This window comes from Barbatula barbatula, assembly GCF_947034865.1.
Source record: "Barbatula barbatula genome assembly, chromosome: 15".
Lineage (NCBI taxonomy): Eukaryota > Metazoa > Chordata > Actinopteri > Cypriniformes > Nemacheilidae > Barbatula > Barbatula barbatula.
Window position 1 is genome coordinate 2,555,431 of NC_136778.1, and position 14,663 is coordinate 2,570,093.

Here is a 14,663-nt window from a genome sequence, read left to right on the forward strand (position 1 = left end):
TGTAGTAAGTAAGAAGAAAACACATGACGACCTGTACCACATTATTTGCTAACGTTGGGCGCTGGACAAACATACCACACTTGCTCGTGAACATATTTGGGTTACTTGTTGTCCAAACTTACTAAACATACAGCTCATAGCAAAAAAAATCCGGATGTTTGGAAAATGTAAGAGCTACCTGTTTGGTTTACTTGTTGTTATATAGTGATGCGAGTGGATGCCCTTGTTGATGCATCCAGCCGTCACTTAAGTTCTCAGAAATTGATGCTCAACAATTACAAAGCATTGACATAAACACGTCACATCAGTTCGGTCGTATCTGTGCTTTCCTGCTGCTGTCACTGGAGATAACAGAAAACAAAGACTGATTCTAATTGGTCGCAGGAGGCCACCTTGTTCCAGAACAAGAGCTTTGACAGGTTGAAATTTAGACCGCACTAGACGTGATGAAATTTGGCAGATCAGACCTTCAGTCTGTATCTGAAACTTTTCCACTTTTTCTCTTCGTAGCTAGAGCAGCAGTACATTTTGGTGATGCATGTCACACATTTAGCCCAAAGGGCTCTTGGATCTTTGACAATCGATTTTATGTCGAATGTGTCAGTGCTGAACCGCCGGGCTGATGAACTAGCGTCAGACGTTTCTTATAGACGGCAGCGTGCAAACACTTAACCACAGTGATGTTTATTCAGTTTAAGTTTGTATTTTACACAGGGCTGCACATTACGCTTGGTTTTGACTTCAGAGTGTCAGTATACATACAGTACATTGTGTGTCAGCTATTTTTGTGACGATCACAACATGAAATGCAAATGTTTCTGTCTTAAGGCCTGCTTTCGATTATTTAACGCAGTTTAACTCTATTATTTAATGACCATTTCAACTCTCCATTTCTCTGGGATTGAATTATGATCAGGGTGTTTTTGAGTTGGAGTACACCAGAGATGCTATTAAACTTTCTTTCCACAGTCCTGAAATTCTCTATAGTGACAAGAAATGTCTCTTTAACTATTAAATGATTCAACAATTACTCTTGAGAACACACAGTATTGGTTTTATTAACACGTAATGCTTTTGACACCGATGTCACTCTTCAAGAAAGTGTTTATTCTTCGTAATCTTATTTTGTTCAGTGTGATGTAACTTTATGGACTTTTGTTCTTTTTCAAAGAAGTTTCAAAGCAACATATGGTAGTCTGCTTTGACATTTTTCTCACGAACCTTTTTCGACCAGAACAACAGTTCTTAGTTTTCACGCTTGGTTTTGCATATTGCAACTTACCGACCTTTTGTGTATGTGTGTGGGCTGGTGAGGCATCAATTTGCAAAGCAATTACTGGGATTTTTGTTCTCCCTTAAACCAGATGTATCTGACTGTGGGTTTTACGTAGAGAAAATGTTAAATTTATTTTGAAATGTTGACCCTTTTGCATCCTAGCACACATGGGGTCTGACACATTGAGTCATGGTTCTCGTGTGAAATGCTCAAGTTCAAATCCCGCTGTAATGATTTTCTTAGGATTTCATGGACGATATTACATATTCATTATAAAGTTTAAGTCAACTTTAAAGTTAGTATTCTGTCTGTAAACAGCTTCATGGCTCCAGACTGCGACTAAATGTTCGTATTTTACACGCATTTTTTACAAATACTCGTGCATGTGCAACATTCAAATCTGGACTTTCTTCTCGTTGTTATTTCATGTGGAAAGACGAGTAGAACGCAACCCGCCACGAGTGCAGGCTGTGCGTGATAGTCAACTGCGCGCGTCACTCACATCACTGATGTCGTATATGCACACTTTACTACGAGTCGCTGTTTGCTTTGTCTGATTTCTTGAGTCCGAGGAAGAACGATTTGTTATACGAGACGTTAAAAACTAAACTAACCGCGGAGGAGTTCAGGAAACGTTGTTTATCTGTTGAATACTTGAGACGGTGCTGAATCATTTCAAATCCGTTTAAAGCAAGAACAAACGACTAAATGTACATGTGTTGTGTTAACATGAGGAAAAGTGTGCTTCATAAGCAATAAAATCCTCGAAAGAACGTAACAACACGAGACCATTCATTCTGATTTAATGGCTGATATTTCTGAGCTTTCCTGCACCTCAGTGGTAAGAGCATGGTGTTAACAACAGGGATCGCACATACTTAGAAACAAATGTATAGGATAATGCCATGTAAGTCGCTTTGGATAAAAGCGTCTGCCAAATGCATAAATGTAAATGTAACACTGTTAAATTAAATATATACTTTTTGTAAAACACAACTTTTTCTCTATTTAGCACCAATCAATAACAAAGTTTCTCTGTAAGACTCTTTTTAAATAAACAGAACCAAATCTGCGTTCATAAAGTAATTTATTTGTAGTAGGCTATCAGTAATACAGTTTTTTTTGGAAAAGAATTGAATAATTGCATTGCAGGCTGATTTAAGGTGTGCCGCTTAATGTTTTGCTTGCACTCCTAAAGTTTTCAGTCTTCTGGATGATGTCACAATCTCATAATACACAAATTATGGCAATTAATCATCAGGATTAATCATTTATAACAGCTAGAAATTATGATTAGCTAGAGGTTGTTTTTATTTAAGTCGCTTCTCTCCAGAAGTATTAAATTTACCTTCATTGTCCTCCAGCGGTTCTTAACAAAGACTTTGGGTTGTTTTCATTCATCTCCGGGGCTGTCATCAGGTGTCCCCAGGGGATGAGTTTTCTCATTAAACGACTCCCTAAAACCAAACACGAGGCCTCAATTACAGCCGTCCATCGGTAATCTGCACACGCTGCCGTGTGTCTGAATGCTCTTTGTTCTACCCGACTCGAACCTTATCAGTCGCCAGCACTGTTGATGTTGACTCGCACCCGCACAAACCGCAAGGCAGGTGGAGTAATAAGTAACATGTCATGAATTGAATGGATGTGTGAGTTCTTCAAAGAGTAAATACATGCATCCTGATGCTGGGAAGGTAATTATGATTGGCTTTAATTAGCTGTCGCTGTGATCTTAATTGCTTTTGAAGATGGCTGACCTCCTCTTCCCGCGTGGAGGTGTCGGAGGGCTCAATGTTGTCACTGTGGTTTGGTTTGTAGGTGTGCGTCTGGTCAGAATATTTCCTGGAGGTTAATGTTCATCATTTATTTGCCTTCATTGCCTCATTTTTTCTAAAATGGCATTAAAGGTGTTTGGGTGACACTTTAGAATAAGGTTGTATTTGTTAACAATGAGGTTAATGCATTAGTTAACATGAACTAACAAAATAAACAATACTACTACAGCATTTATAATCTTAGTGCATGTTCATTTCTGCATTTACATATAGTTTTAAATTCAAACGTTGTAATTTAACATAGTCAATGCACCATAAACATTATGATTGTATTGAAATGAACTAACATTAACGAAGATTAATAAATGCTGAAAAAGTATATTGTTTATTGTTAGTTTATTTTACTAATGTTAACAAAAGTAAAATGTTACTGGGCTTTTTACTCCGACTTGTACCCAAGTACTTTAAAAATAAGATGTTTCCTTGCGAAAAATATATAAAATTTTAAAAGATGGTTCCACATTATTGAAAGACACATGTAGGTGTTATTGCTATTCATATGCATGAATATAAATGACAATTAATAAATAGTTGTTGTTGTGCAAAAAGTGATGTTTATTACTAAATGAACACAAGTAAATGTGCAGGTTACTTTATGTTCTCATCTTTACGTGGGTTAAGTCTTCAAACTGATATTTCTTACCTGATACCTTATAAATCATTATTACAGACCATTTTGCAAAATGTAAACAAAAGTACTTCCTGTTTTTTAAACAACACAAACATTAAAACATAATTCAAAGAAAACATTTGGAATTGAATGAACTATTATTATAAACTACATATCTTTTAGACTTAATGAAATATGTTGAAACTGAAGAGGAAGTGTTTCTGGACCAGTGTCGTTTATGTCTTGTAGAATGGTCTGTTAGCTATTGTTACAAACTTGGGTAAAGTAAGAAAACTGAATTATTTGATGTCATTACTGAATAATGATCATTGACCTTTAATTATATCCACCTTAACAGTGTTGTTTCTTTGGGATAATATGTCATCTTGTAAAGAAAATGATTGTTATTATCCCTGCCTAAAGCATTCTGTTGTTTGATATCGGTCACAAAGTAGTCTAGGAAAATAAGATGTCAACAGCTTCACACAGTGTAAATGTATCACTACTAATAAGGTCTCGTTGCCAATCAAAAACATTTACTCCGTAACTTTTATTCAAAGTTATTGTGTGCAGCTGTAACAGGTCAGAGGAGACCTGGCCCTCCCGGCTGAGACTGGTTACTCCCGAGGTTTTCTCTCCATTTATTTATCATCAGTTTGGGTTGCTTGCCAATGGGCCATGTTGGCTTGATCGCCGGCAGACTGCGAATATTAGATAAGCTCAGTCCTCTGAAATTACCAATAACATTAGAATGGTCTTACTGTTTCTATAATACCCTGTACTGCTATATTTTCAACCTTCTTGCTTTTTGTTTGTTTCGTTTTTCTTCCTTTAAAGCTGCTTTGAAACAATGCAACATTGTAAAAAGGCCTATATCAATAAATTCATTGATAAACATCAGTTAGATAAGATCATTGTATATTAGCAAACGCCATATCTAAAAAGCCTTCACAACATTTGCCAATTATGCATTTTGTCCCTAGACATCATTGTAAATGTACATACATGATGTCTGGAAACAATTTCAAGTTGAATATTTGGTGGAGAACTGATGTAAATGTGTAGATTGTGGCACTATTTATAGCACGGTTTGGATTTCTTCACCTGTCGCTTGGATGAGCTGAATTTGGCACCTGTGAAGTCGCCTCCACACCTGCCGCCCGCACCGCATTAGCTGTCAGATCTTATTTCCATCTCTGCATGTGTGTAGCTGTGTCTCTAGAAACTAAAACAATGTCATTAAACTTCAAACGAAACCTCTTCGCATTGTTCCGAACAGCACAATCATTTTCCAGCAGAGCCACAAAACACTTGACGCACATTCACCGGCGGTCACAATGTTATTTGCTGGCAGGTTCTGGTTGGAAGTGAAATAAAATGAGACTTTCTGTTGTAACCCTTACAAAAACACCTAATACTTCTGGGTTTAAAGTGGCCCTAACTTACACGGTTTCTGTATATCTCATGTTTATCTTATGTACTTACAGAATGCTCCTTCTCCCGCTCTCCGTGGTTGATGCGTGGACGTGCCGCGTGCTTTTCCGGTAGAATTGTCCAATAAGGGACCAAGAATTCGAAATTCTACGTCATACGTCCAAGACAACACGTTTAACACTAAAGAAATCAGAACGCATGACACACCGTTGCAACATCCCTTTAATGTTCAAGTCATTACCTTTCCTCCAAATGCTCTTCAACAGATATAGTTCATTAAAGTCTAGGAGCTTTTATTCTCCAAAAAAGATTACATGAGTCTTATCATTACTGCCATTAACAAATGAAATGCTAATAGCCATCTACTCTAAGAGCATTTGTACTGCATTGGCAAATCTGGCAACGTGGTCTAGAAATATCCAGAACATGATGACGTTGTTTTTACATTCAGCCCTTCCTGTGTGTGCAGAAAAAACTGAGCCCAATGTCTGTGTTTTTTAGGAGCTGTTGGAGTTGGTGGTTTCGAGAGGTGCTGGTTTCAGTGTGGATCAACTGGAGAGACTTTATTCTGTGCTCAGTCAGTGTATTTACCAGCACCGCAGAGACTACGACAAGAGCCGCCTGATCGAGGTCCAGTGATCTCACACACACACAGATCAATATAATGTTCAGTGACATTAGATGTTAGAAATGAGATTTGTTCATCCCACATTCTGTGAAGTTTAAGACTATAATAAACTCTACTGAAAACTACTGAATATCGAGTTAAAAGTAAAAATGTTACTTTGGTTAATGTTGGTATCAGCCTGTCCGTGTATCTATCTGTCTGTCTGTCTGTGTATCTATCAGTCTGTCTATATGTCTGTCTGTCTATGCTGTCTGTCTAACATCTTTCTTTCTTTTCCAAAATTATTATTATTATAGAATGCTTTTTTTCATGCTGTTATTTATAACCCTGTTTTTCCGTCCATCCATCTGTTTGTCTAACATCTTTCTTTCTTTGCTGAATTTTGAATTAATTTGTTCAATTGTTGTTGCTATAATTTAAACTGTTTGTCTGTCTACCTGTCTATCCATCTTTCTACCGGTCTATCTGTCTGTCTGCCAGTCTATTGTTCTGTCTACTTGTCTGTCTATCCATCTGTCTACCTGTCTATTCGTCTGTCTACCTGTCTATTCGTCTGTCTACCTGTCTATTCGTCTCTCCGTCTGTCTATCCGTCTGTCTACCAGTCTATTCTTCTGTCTACCAGTCTATTCTTCTGTCTACCTGTCTATTCGTCTGTCTATCTGTCTGTCTACCTGTCTATCCGTCTGTCTACCTGTCTATCCGTCTGTCTACCTGTCTATTCTTCTGTCTACCTGTCTATCCATCTGTCTGCCTGTCTGTCTGACTGTCTACCAGTTTTTCCGTCTGTCTACCAGTCTATCCGTCTGTCTACCAGTCTATCCGTCTGTCTATCTGTCTCTCTACCTGTCTATTCTTCTGTCTACCTGTCTGTTCTTCTGTCTACCTGTCTGTTCTTCTGTCTGCCTGTCTATTCTTCTGTATGCCTGTCTGTCCATCTGTCTGCCTATCTGTCCAACTGTCTACCAGTCTATCCGTCTGTCTACCTGTCTATCCACCTGTCTTTCCAAAACATTTTGCATATGATTCAGAAATTGAGCTGTTCTTGCTTATGTTTTGTTTTTGCCCCAAAAAGTTAGTTATATGAATTAGTGTTAGTAGACATAAGTATGAGCAGGATTAGACAGTACATCTTTGCCATTGGTTGCAAATGCTTCTGTACCTTTATTTGAATTACAATGACTGCCCACTGTATTTACTCTGCAGTCAGGAGTGTTGGGCAGTATAACACTGAATTACAAATATCATTATAATAATATTAACCGGCTTGTACCTGTGTGCTCACTAATCACTTTGTAATGTCGCACGTGTGACGGCAGCTCAGAAGAGAGATGGATATATAGAAAGAGAAGGCAGGAGCGCACAACAGCTGCCTTGCGCTTAATTTACGCCGCAGCACCGACGGCGGAGAGCTGCCGCGGCCCTCCAGGGAAATTATGTGTGCTGTTCTCAAATACAATAGTAATGGTAGCTGCCCAGCAGAAACGGATTAGAATTGCTCCAAGGAATTGATGGCCGGCGTGACTGAAAGCTAATTTGCATGTTGTGTACCAATTCGTCTTCCAGAGAGCCCTAATGGAGCCGTATTTATTAATTCCAGGATGACTCAAAATCAGCACCATCTGGGAAGCCAGTGTATGTTTGGATTGTAATCTCTTTTTTCTGCTTTCCATCGGAGTGTTTGATACTTTGCAGTCAGTGACCTGAAGCTGATATCCACAAAGGAAAGCAGAAGTTAAACTTTCGTTTATTAACTGTTCCCTTGTTGTCCCGGGAATCTGAGAGGTGAATTGTGGGTAATTCTTTTGATCAAAGAAAAGATGATAGATGAAGTGAGTTGTGCAATGCAGATACAAAACTGTCTAAGTTGTGTCGTTTCTAGACAAGATTCCTTTTGTGGGTTTTAACTCCATTCATCCTACACAACGTTTTATCGTTATGACTAAAGTCCTCTTTTACGTTTAATTACTCAATATTCTGCCGTCCTGAGAGGTCACTTTTATTGTATTTCACTTCTTTCTCTCTCGCCCGTCTTGTGATGTTTTGAAGTAGTTGTGATATTGCATTACATTCGAGGAAGGCTTTTATCAGTGACTTCCAGTGCATTCAAGCTATGCATTTCATTCGTAAGTGCGTCCTTGGGATTCAAACCCCTGACCTTGATATCACCAACAATACTGTGAAATATTTATGATATTATAAATGGTGGAAAAATAGATTCTGAGTCACTGTGTGAAGCTTTCAGTCGCATACGCTCATGTTTTGTGTCTTTTACAGGCGATGGAGAGGCAGGTTCAGCATTTCCAAACATTCCTGTGATGAAAAGAGGGCTTTCATAGAGAAACCCGATCGAGTATTTTGATACACGAGGGAGAGAGCAGCGCTCTGAGGCGAGCCCTTAACGCAGAGGGGGTCCCGGCGTCTCCATCTTTAATGACGATGGTGGGAACAAAGGTGCAGACAATTGAAACAAAGGCGATTTTGGTGCTTATCTTCTCAGGTGCCTGGACAGAACCAGTCTACAGAACCAAACACAAAAACCCCATCGGTTTCGTTATCTTAATCTTTTCCTTTTTTCGTTTGGTTGTAAACTCTCATACACATATGCCAATCGCTGATGATCGTTCTTGGTGCTATTGGGTGCTATTGTTTTTTCGTCTGCTGCTCATTGTTCTCATAAACGAGCAAAGAAAAACACGAACAGAAGAAGATTGTGTGATGTCACGGTGCAACCTTAGCCTCTGTTTACTGGAAGAAAACACACACACACGGTGACACGGATTCTCACCAGCAGGGGCGAAACTGTATAAGGATGGTGTGATACGAACAAGACGTCGAGTGGAAACAAACTACATCACATTCTCCCCTCAGCTGTGATGTCACAACATGTCAGCATTGGGATTATCAACACTTTGTACCCACAAGGATACTCCTGCAAAAACAAATAAAAACAAACACAATTTTGTAAAAGTGACGTGATCCTGCAGGATTTTATTGTTTTTTTTACTGGATGTTCATTGTACGATTCTGAGGTCTCTGTACTGTAAACCAACGTTTTGATGTTCTCCTGTTTAGACTCGAAAACGGTCAGATCATTACTTTTGGTTGTATAAAATAGATCTTTAGGAGATGCAAATGAACGAACATATATTAGATCCCCTTTAGAAATAGTTCATACTCCAGTTTTTTTGTTCGATTTTCTGGTATAAACTGGATTTGAAACTAGGTATCTACAGATTGCACTGCCTAGCATGTGCCTTAACCTTTCAAATCGGTTCTTAAAGACTGAAGAACATCTCGGCTTTTGTCAAAAGAAAAAACGTAAAGTTCTTCTGCAGCGTTAACGCATATATAGAGCTGTGTTTGTTTGTTTTACGGTAAAAATATACGTGGCATGTTGTGTTCAGTCATTCTCCCAACATGATTCAACCTGTTCTTCATGGTTTGCGTGCGACAGACTCCAAACTTGTTTTCGCCACGAAAGCATGACATCTTTGGATTAACAATTAATGTGAGTGGCAGTCTAGGCAGTGCTGGGTCTTTTGCGGGTAAACAATTACTGTTTTTAAAAATATATCCTTTTGTTTGCCCTTAAAGTGTTTGCATTGTGCTAACGTTAAATCTATTTCCATAGTGACATGAGTTTAGTTGTCGAGTACCTTTAACAATGCTCCCCTTTACTTTCTTTGATTCATTGCTCTCATCACTTTGTAAAGAACATTGATCCAAGTTCAAGATCATCGTTGACCTTGTCTTGGATTCGGTGCTATGAATGAAAACACTTTTAAAGACATATGCAAAAGATACAGAAGACGTGGGTTAGCTCTGGACTACTGCAGTACATTTGAGAGACAGAACCATGGCTACCTCAGCGAACAGTTTTAATGCAGAGAGAGAGAGAGAGAGAGAGAGAGAGAGAGAGAGTGATGGGCTGTTTACTGTCCAACAGTGTTTCTTCACCTTTCTAATATCTCTACACCCTTCAGAAGTTCAGGCTAAGGTACTAGATCACCACACTTCTCAATCCACCGGGTTTGTTTTGTATTTTGTTTTTGACTTGTACTGCATTTGAGCCGGGAAAAGAAATGGCATTGTGATATTGGTGACATGTTATATACTGTGTATTTCACTATTTTATTACATTTGCATTCTATGATTTGCTCTTGATTTGAGTATTTTCAGACCCAGGTCGTGTTTGTGAATTGATTTGTTTTTTTTTGCTTTTGATGACTTCTCGCCGTCGGTTCATTACACACATTTTTTGCTTTCATTCTGTTGCAATTTCATATTTATTAAATTATTAAACAACGTCTTTGAGAAGTTCAGCGTGTCCTAAACTCATGAGTTCAACAGACTAATCGGAAAATTGTTACACAGATTTTAAAAGTGAGATTTGTAGCAGGTTTTTTTTAGCAGATGTTGATAGAAGCCGGGGTTTCTCAGGTCTCTGCTACAGTGAGGATCTTATTTATTCCATGACGATGGTTATGATTCATTTTCATTGAGTATTATCATAAAGGGGTGTGGGGTTGACATGCCTGATGTAACGTTGGAGAACTCTTAAACAAGTGTTCACTCAAAAGTACTCTGTTCTTCACTTGCTCACGTTTTGCAACTAAAATGAAATGTGTGTTTTTCAATGCCATGATATTGCTCTGAATTCAAACCTCGAGAACAAATGTTGTGCTCTTTAGCATGACACCATAAATACAGTTTAAGAGAAGTAACCCTTTGTGGGCATTGAAGGTTTATGTTGTTTTACGTTTCTTTTGTTAAGTTGAGCTTTGTGTTTTGTTGTAAAAGTTAATAGAAGAAAAGCATTTGCTTTAGAAACGAGACCCACAAAACCCACGTTTCAGTGTAAATACTGGATGAATTGCATTACATTTTGGAGAGGGTTGCAAATAATGTTTTTCAGTATTTTTAGTTAATCATTCTTTGTAATAAGTAGCTTTATACCCTTATACCAGGTTGAGGTTTTTTTTTTTACCGGAATTTGTATACGTTTCATTTTACTACTAGGCAGCAAATGAAACCCACATCTTGTTCTGTCCTTCGCTGCGGTCCTTTTGTGAAAGTCTGTTGGAAATGATATATTTACTGTAATTTCTGAAATAAACTGCTGTGATATACTTGAATAAAAGGTGCAAACTGAACTTTCTGGTGTGTTTAAAATTCAAACCCAGTCTTGTTTTTGGTTACGCGTTCATAAATCAAATTGACGTCTGAAAGGACACGAGCTTTGTAATATGTAGTATTGCTTTGGAGCGGAAAAAATAAGCACAGGTTCATTTGTCTCCTCGTTTACACAAGAGCCTCAGCATCGGGATATAAAGTTTCATTCAAAAGGAAATAAAAAGGACAAAATACATTTGTGTGCTCGTGTTTTCGGATGTCGATCTTGCATTTTGTTTATGTGCACCATTTGCAAAAGTAAAACAATTCAGACATTTCTTTAGAACTGTGGATATGTATTTCAGCATTAATAACATGTAAAGTGTTCCGGTAGGGTACAGATTAACAGACGTCGTCCAATCCGTCGAAATATCCTAAAAACGTTTATACACAATTTTCATCAGTTTGTAAAATATACATATCTTCCCTATATTACAGTGTGGCTCCATCTACATTCTGCCATGGCTGCAGGTCTGTGGATTTCAATAAAACGCGGAGATAAAAACCACAAAGAAAGCTGGAATGATTTTCAGAGGCGGAAAGATGAACCGGCTCCTGTGGGAATCACAGGTTCTGGTGTTTTGTGCTTTGTAGTTCGGGGGGTCTTCAGTTGATCCCGTGACCCTTGCTGGTGGGCTACATGATCGACTAGCACTTCAAGACACGGCTGAGCGTTCATGTTTCCTGCATGTCACGGAACTTTCTCATTGTATACATGACATGACTATCAACTAAAAATGAAATGCAGATTCTTTTATTTCATAGAAAAATATGAAAAACTGAATTTGGCCGACTTGGAAAACCGCTCAGATGGCAGTACACCCGAGAGGGGAGCTATTCTACCGATTCCTAAATCTCGACTGCCAGGGGTTCGATCGTGACCCACCCAGGTTGGCTGGCTTGTTCGGGCCAGTTTGTTCCGTTTAAGAAGTCCAAAATGATCAGCCTGCCGTCAGCCGCTCTGAATGTACTTCTTTATAACCACACACCCGTGTCTGAACAGCGGGCACGGCAGGTTCTGTAACAGCGTCCACGTGTTACTGCAGGGGTCAAAGATCTCCATGTTGCTCAGCGCCGGTCCCTCGCTGCTCACGATCCCCCCTGTTGCACAAATCTTCCCGTCCAGAATAGCCGCGCTGGGGGAGAAGCACAAACAGCGTTTTCCCTTCATTTGTAATGTGGAACATCGTTTATTGCATCGTGTAGCATTGTGTTCATTAGACCAAACCTGCAGAACTGCCTGGAGTGATTCATGTTGGGGCCAGCTTTGATGTTGCCCTTGTCTGGGTCGTAGATAGTGGTGGCCCGTGCGTAGGCTCCTCCCAGGATGAAGATAAAACCGTTGAGGCTCACAGCGGGAGCGTACTTGTTATCTGAATAACCCCGAAAGAAGAGAACAACAGACAAAAGTTACCTCTCTGATGTACATTCCGGCCACAGATGTATTTTCCGGGGAATAACGCCGTTATTTTGCTTTCCGTTTCTATTGGCGTCGAGGGCCTGCTTAAGCCCCGCCCACCGCGATGTTTTAACTCGAGCCGCGTACGGTATCCTTGGGGCAAATAAATGCTTTCACGGGGCTGCTGGGATGGCTACGTTTTATCACCACGTCACAATAATGATCTTTCACTGAAAAACAGGCTAGTAGATGAGGTGCATCGTGAACAGCTCTTCTTTATTGTTACTATACGACGAGCTGTGCGTCGTGGATTCTGTGAATTCATTCAAGGCATTCGTTTTTTCTTCTTTATCCGCACGTATTTGTTTTTTCCCTCAACCCACTCCATTTCCCCACATATCCTCTGTGCTGTACGTTATTAAGCAGAGAATGACAAATGATGGCTGCTCTTCTAACAAAAACACGGAGGCTGTTTTGTCTAATGATTCCATTCAGAGGAAACGACCTCCGTAATACACGGACACCCTTCACAACGTGACAGGCTTTACTCACTCTACCCGTCTTCAAAGGAGTAAATGGCCGAGAAACCGAGGTGATCGCAGCCTTTCATGAGCACGCGAATGACTGACGGACCGACATATGGTCGCCGGACGAGAGACTCGCTCAGACAGAGAAAACGTCTCCCGATTACAGCTGGGCCAATTTATAAGGCCTATGAATAATTCACGCAAGGTTCGAGGTTTTGTTTTGCTGTGTTGTGCCTCGGCCGACGCGTCTCTCTTGAGAAGCAGAGCGAGGAAGCGATCTGTAAAACAGCCGCTGGATTTAACGGTTGAAAAGGAGGCACGGCAGTCAGGTGATTCTCATTAAAAAACCCGCGAGTGAGTGACAGTCCGGATTTGTGCATCACCCCAAACGGCGTCAGTCACAGCGAGAGACGTCAAATTGATAGTTGGCATAACCCAAGGGGGGGCGTCTTTTTCTGTAACGTGCACAATTTCCTGTCAAATCTGGCACGCGGTGCTGCGAGGCCCCTGAACGCACGACGAGCCGCTTCATTCAACCTCCACGTGCGCTCCGTTTACGTCATCAACTTTCCGAACCAGCAGGATCCAGTCCTATAAAGCCAGACCTCCTTCTACGCAAGCAAAACCAGTGTTTATATGTTTGTTGTCTTATGTGCCAAAGCAAAACAGATGCTATCAGCAGAAGCGACTGTTTGGCTTGGCCCACGATCCGCCTGCCACCGCTACACGAGGGGCTCACGTCACGCCCCGCGCCGGATCTGCCGCTCTGATGCTGAAATTTTGCCCCCGGCAAGACTCGAGGTTTCTATCAAACGGGGACCCACCTGCCACTACGGAAACATAAGAGAATTCAGCTTTTTTGAAAGCAAAGCAAGACAACAAAAACAACGGTTCATGATACCAATTTGCAAAAGATGTCTCGCTCAATTTTCCAAACCCTCAGACGGGTGAGGTGAAGAACTAAAAGCTATTAAAAAACACAAGCGAAAATGAGCGGGTTGAAAATGAGGCGAGGACATTGGAAATAACCTTCGATCCTCAATAAACGAGTGGAGGAGCTCAACTCATCTCGCATCGCCTTTTGGGCTAAAAGAAGTTCTGGATAAACACAAGCTGGTGTTCGCATGTTCGTTGCCAGGTAGCTTGAGATGGCCTGCGGATGATTCACGGTCTGACTGAATGAGTCCGGTGTTAAGGGTTAGCTGAGTGTTGGGTAATAACTCATCTGAGGTTCTCTGAATCTTAATGTGCCTGTTAGTCTAAAAAAGACCGCCAATTTTGTGTCATTTCTACAGTAATTGTTCGCCATCTTTTCTTCGGCGTACATGTACTTAGATTTGTTTTTCTCACTCGACCTTCGATGACGGTTCATCTGTTTGACGCAGCGATTGAATTCGTGCTTAGTGTTTACAACTGAATGCAGAAATATCAAAATCACTGAAACAACAAACCACCTCTACGGAGTGGACATCTTGGGATGTTCATCATTTATTAATCATTTGCCGTTGGTAATTGAATTGATCAGGAAGAGAAATTAAACTGGCTCTACACACAGCATTTAACCTGAAGGCATTTGGACCCTGGGGAAGCCCACCCACTCCATTTAGCCAATTAGATTCATTTTGATTCAACATCTGTGTATTTTTTCATATCCTGTTTATGTTTCACAAAGTTACAAGTGAAAATGACAAATAAATAACATCTGTTTATAACTTTCTATGTGCTTTCACGGACAAAGGTGTCCGAAATCGCATACTGTGACAGAACGTACTGAATTTTA

The 14,663-nt window shown here is 40.1% G+C and overlaps 2 protein-coding genes across 3 annotated transcripts in view; one reads left to right on the forward strand and one right to left on the reverse strand.

The window, feature by feature from the left end:
- Positions 1 to 10,936, forward strand: part of atad2b (ATPase family AAA domain containing 2B) — a 57,721-nt gene extending 46,785 nt beyond the window's left edge. The window contains exons 27-28 of the mRNA XM_079474480.1: positions 5,657 to 5,785; positions 8,060 to 10,936. Of these exons, the coding sequence (XP_079330606.1) occupies positions 5,657 to 5,785; positions 8,060 to 8,101 (171 nt within the window). The 3' untranslated portion in view covers positions 8,102 to 10,936. The remainder of the gene's footprint in view (positions 1 to 5,656; positions 5,786 to 8,059) is intronic.
- A 303-nt stretch (positions 10,937 to 11,239) lies between these two features.
- The window catches only part of klhl29 (kelch like family member 29), a 173,223-nt gene continuing 169,799 nt past the window's right edge, over positions 11,240 to 14,663 (reverse strand). For both annotated transcript variants that reach the window (XM_079475405.1, XM_079475406.1), the window contains 2 exons: positions 12,186 to 12,330; positions 11,240 to 12,093 (listed from right to left, as the gene is read on the reverse strand). In XM_079475405.1, coding sequence (XP_079331531.1) covers positions 11,910 to 12,093; positions 12,186 to 12,330 — 329 coding nt within the window. In that variant the 3' untranslated portion in view covers positions 11,240 to 11,909. The remainder of the gene's footprint in view (positions 12,094 to 12,185; positions 12,331 to 14,663) is intronic.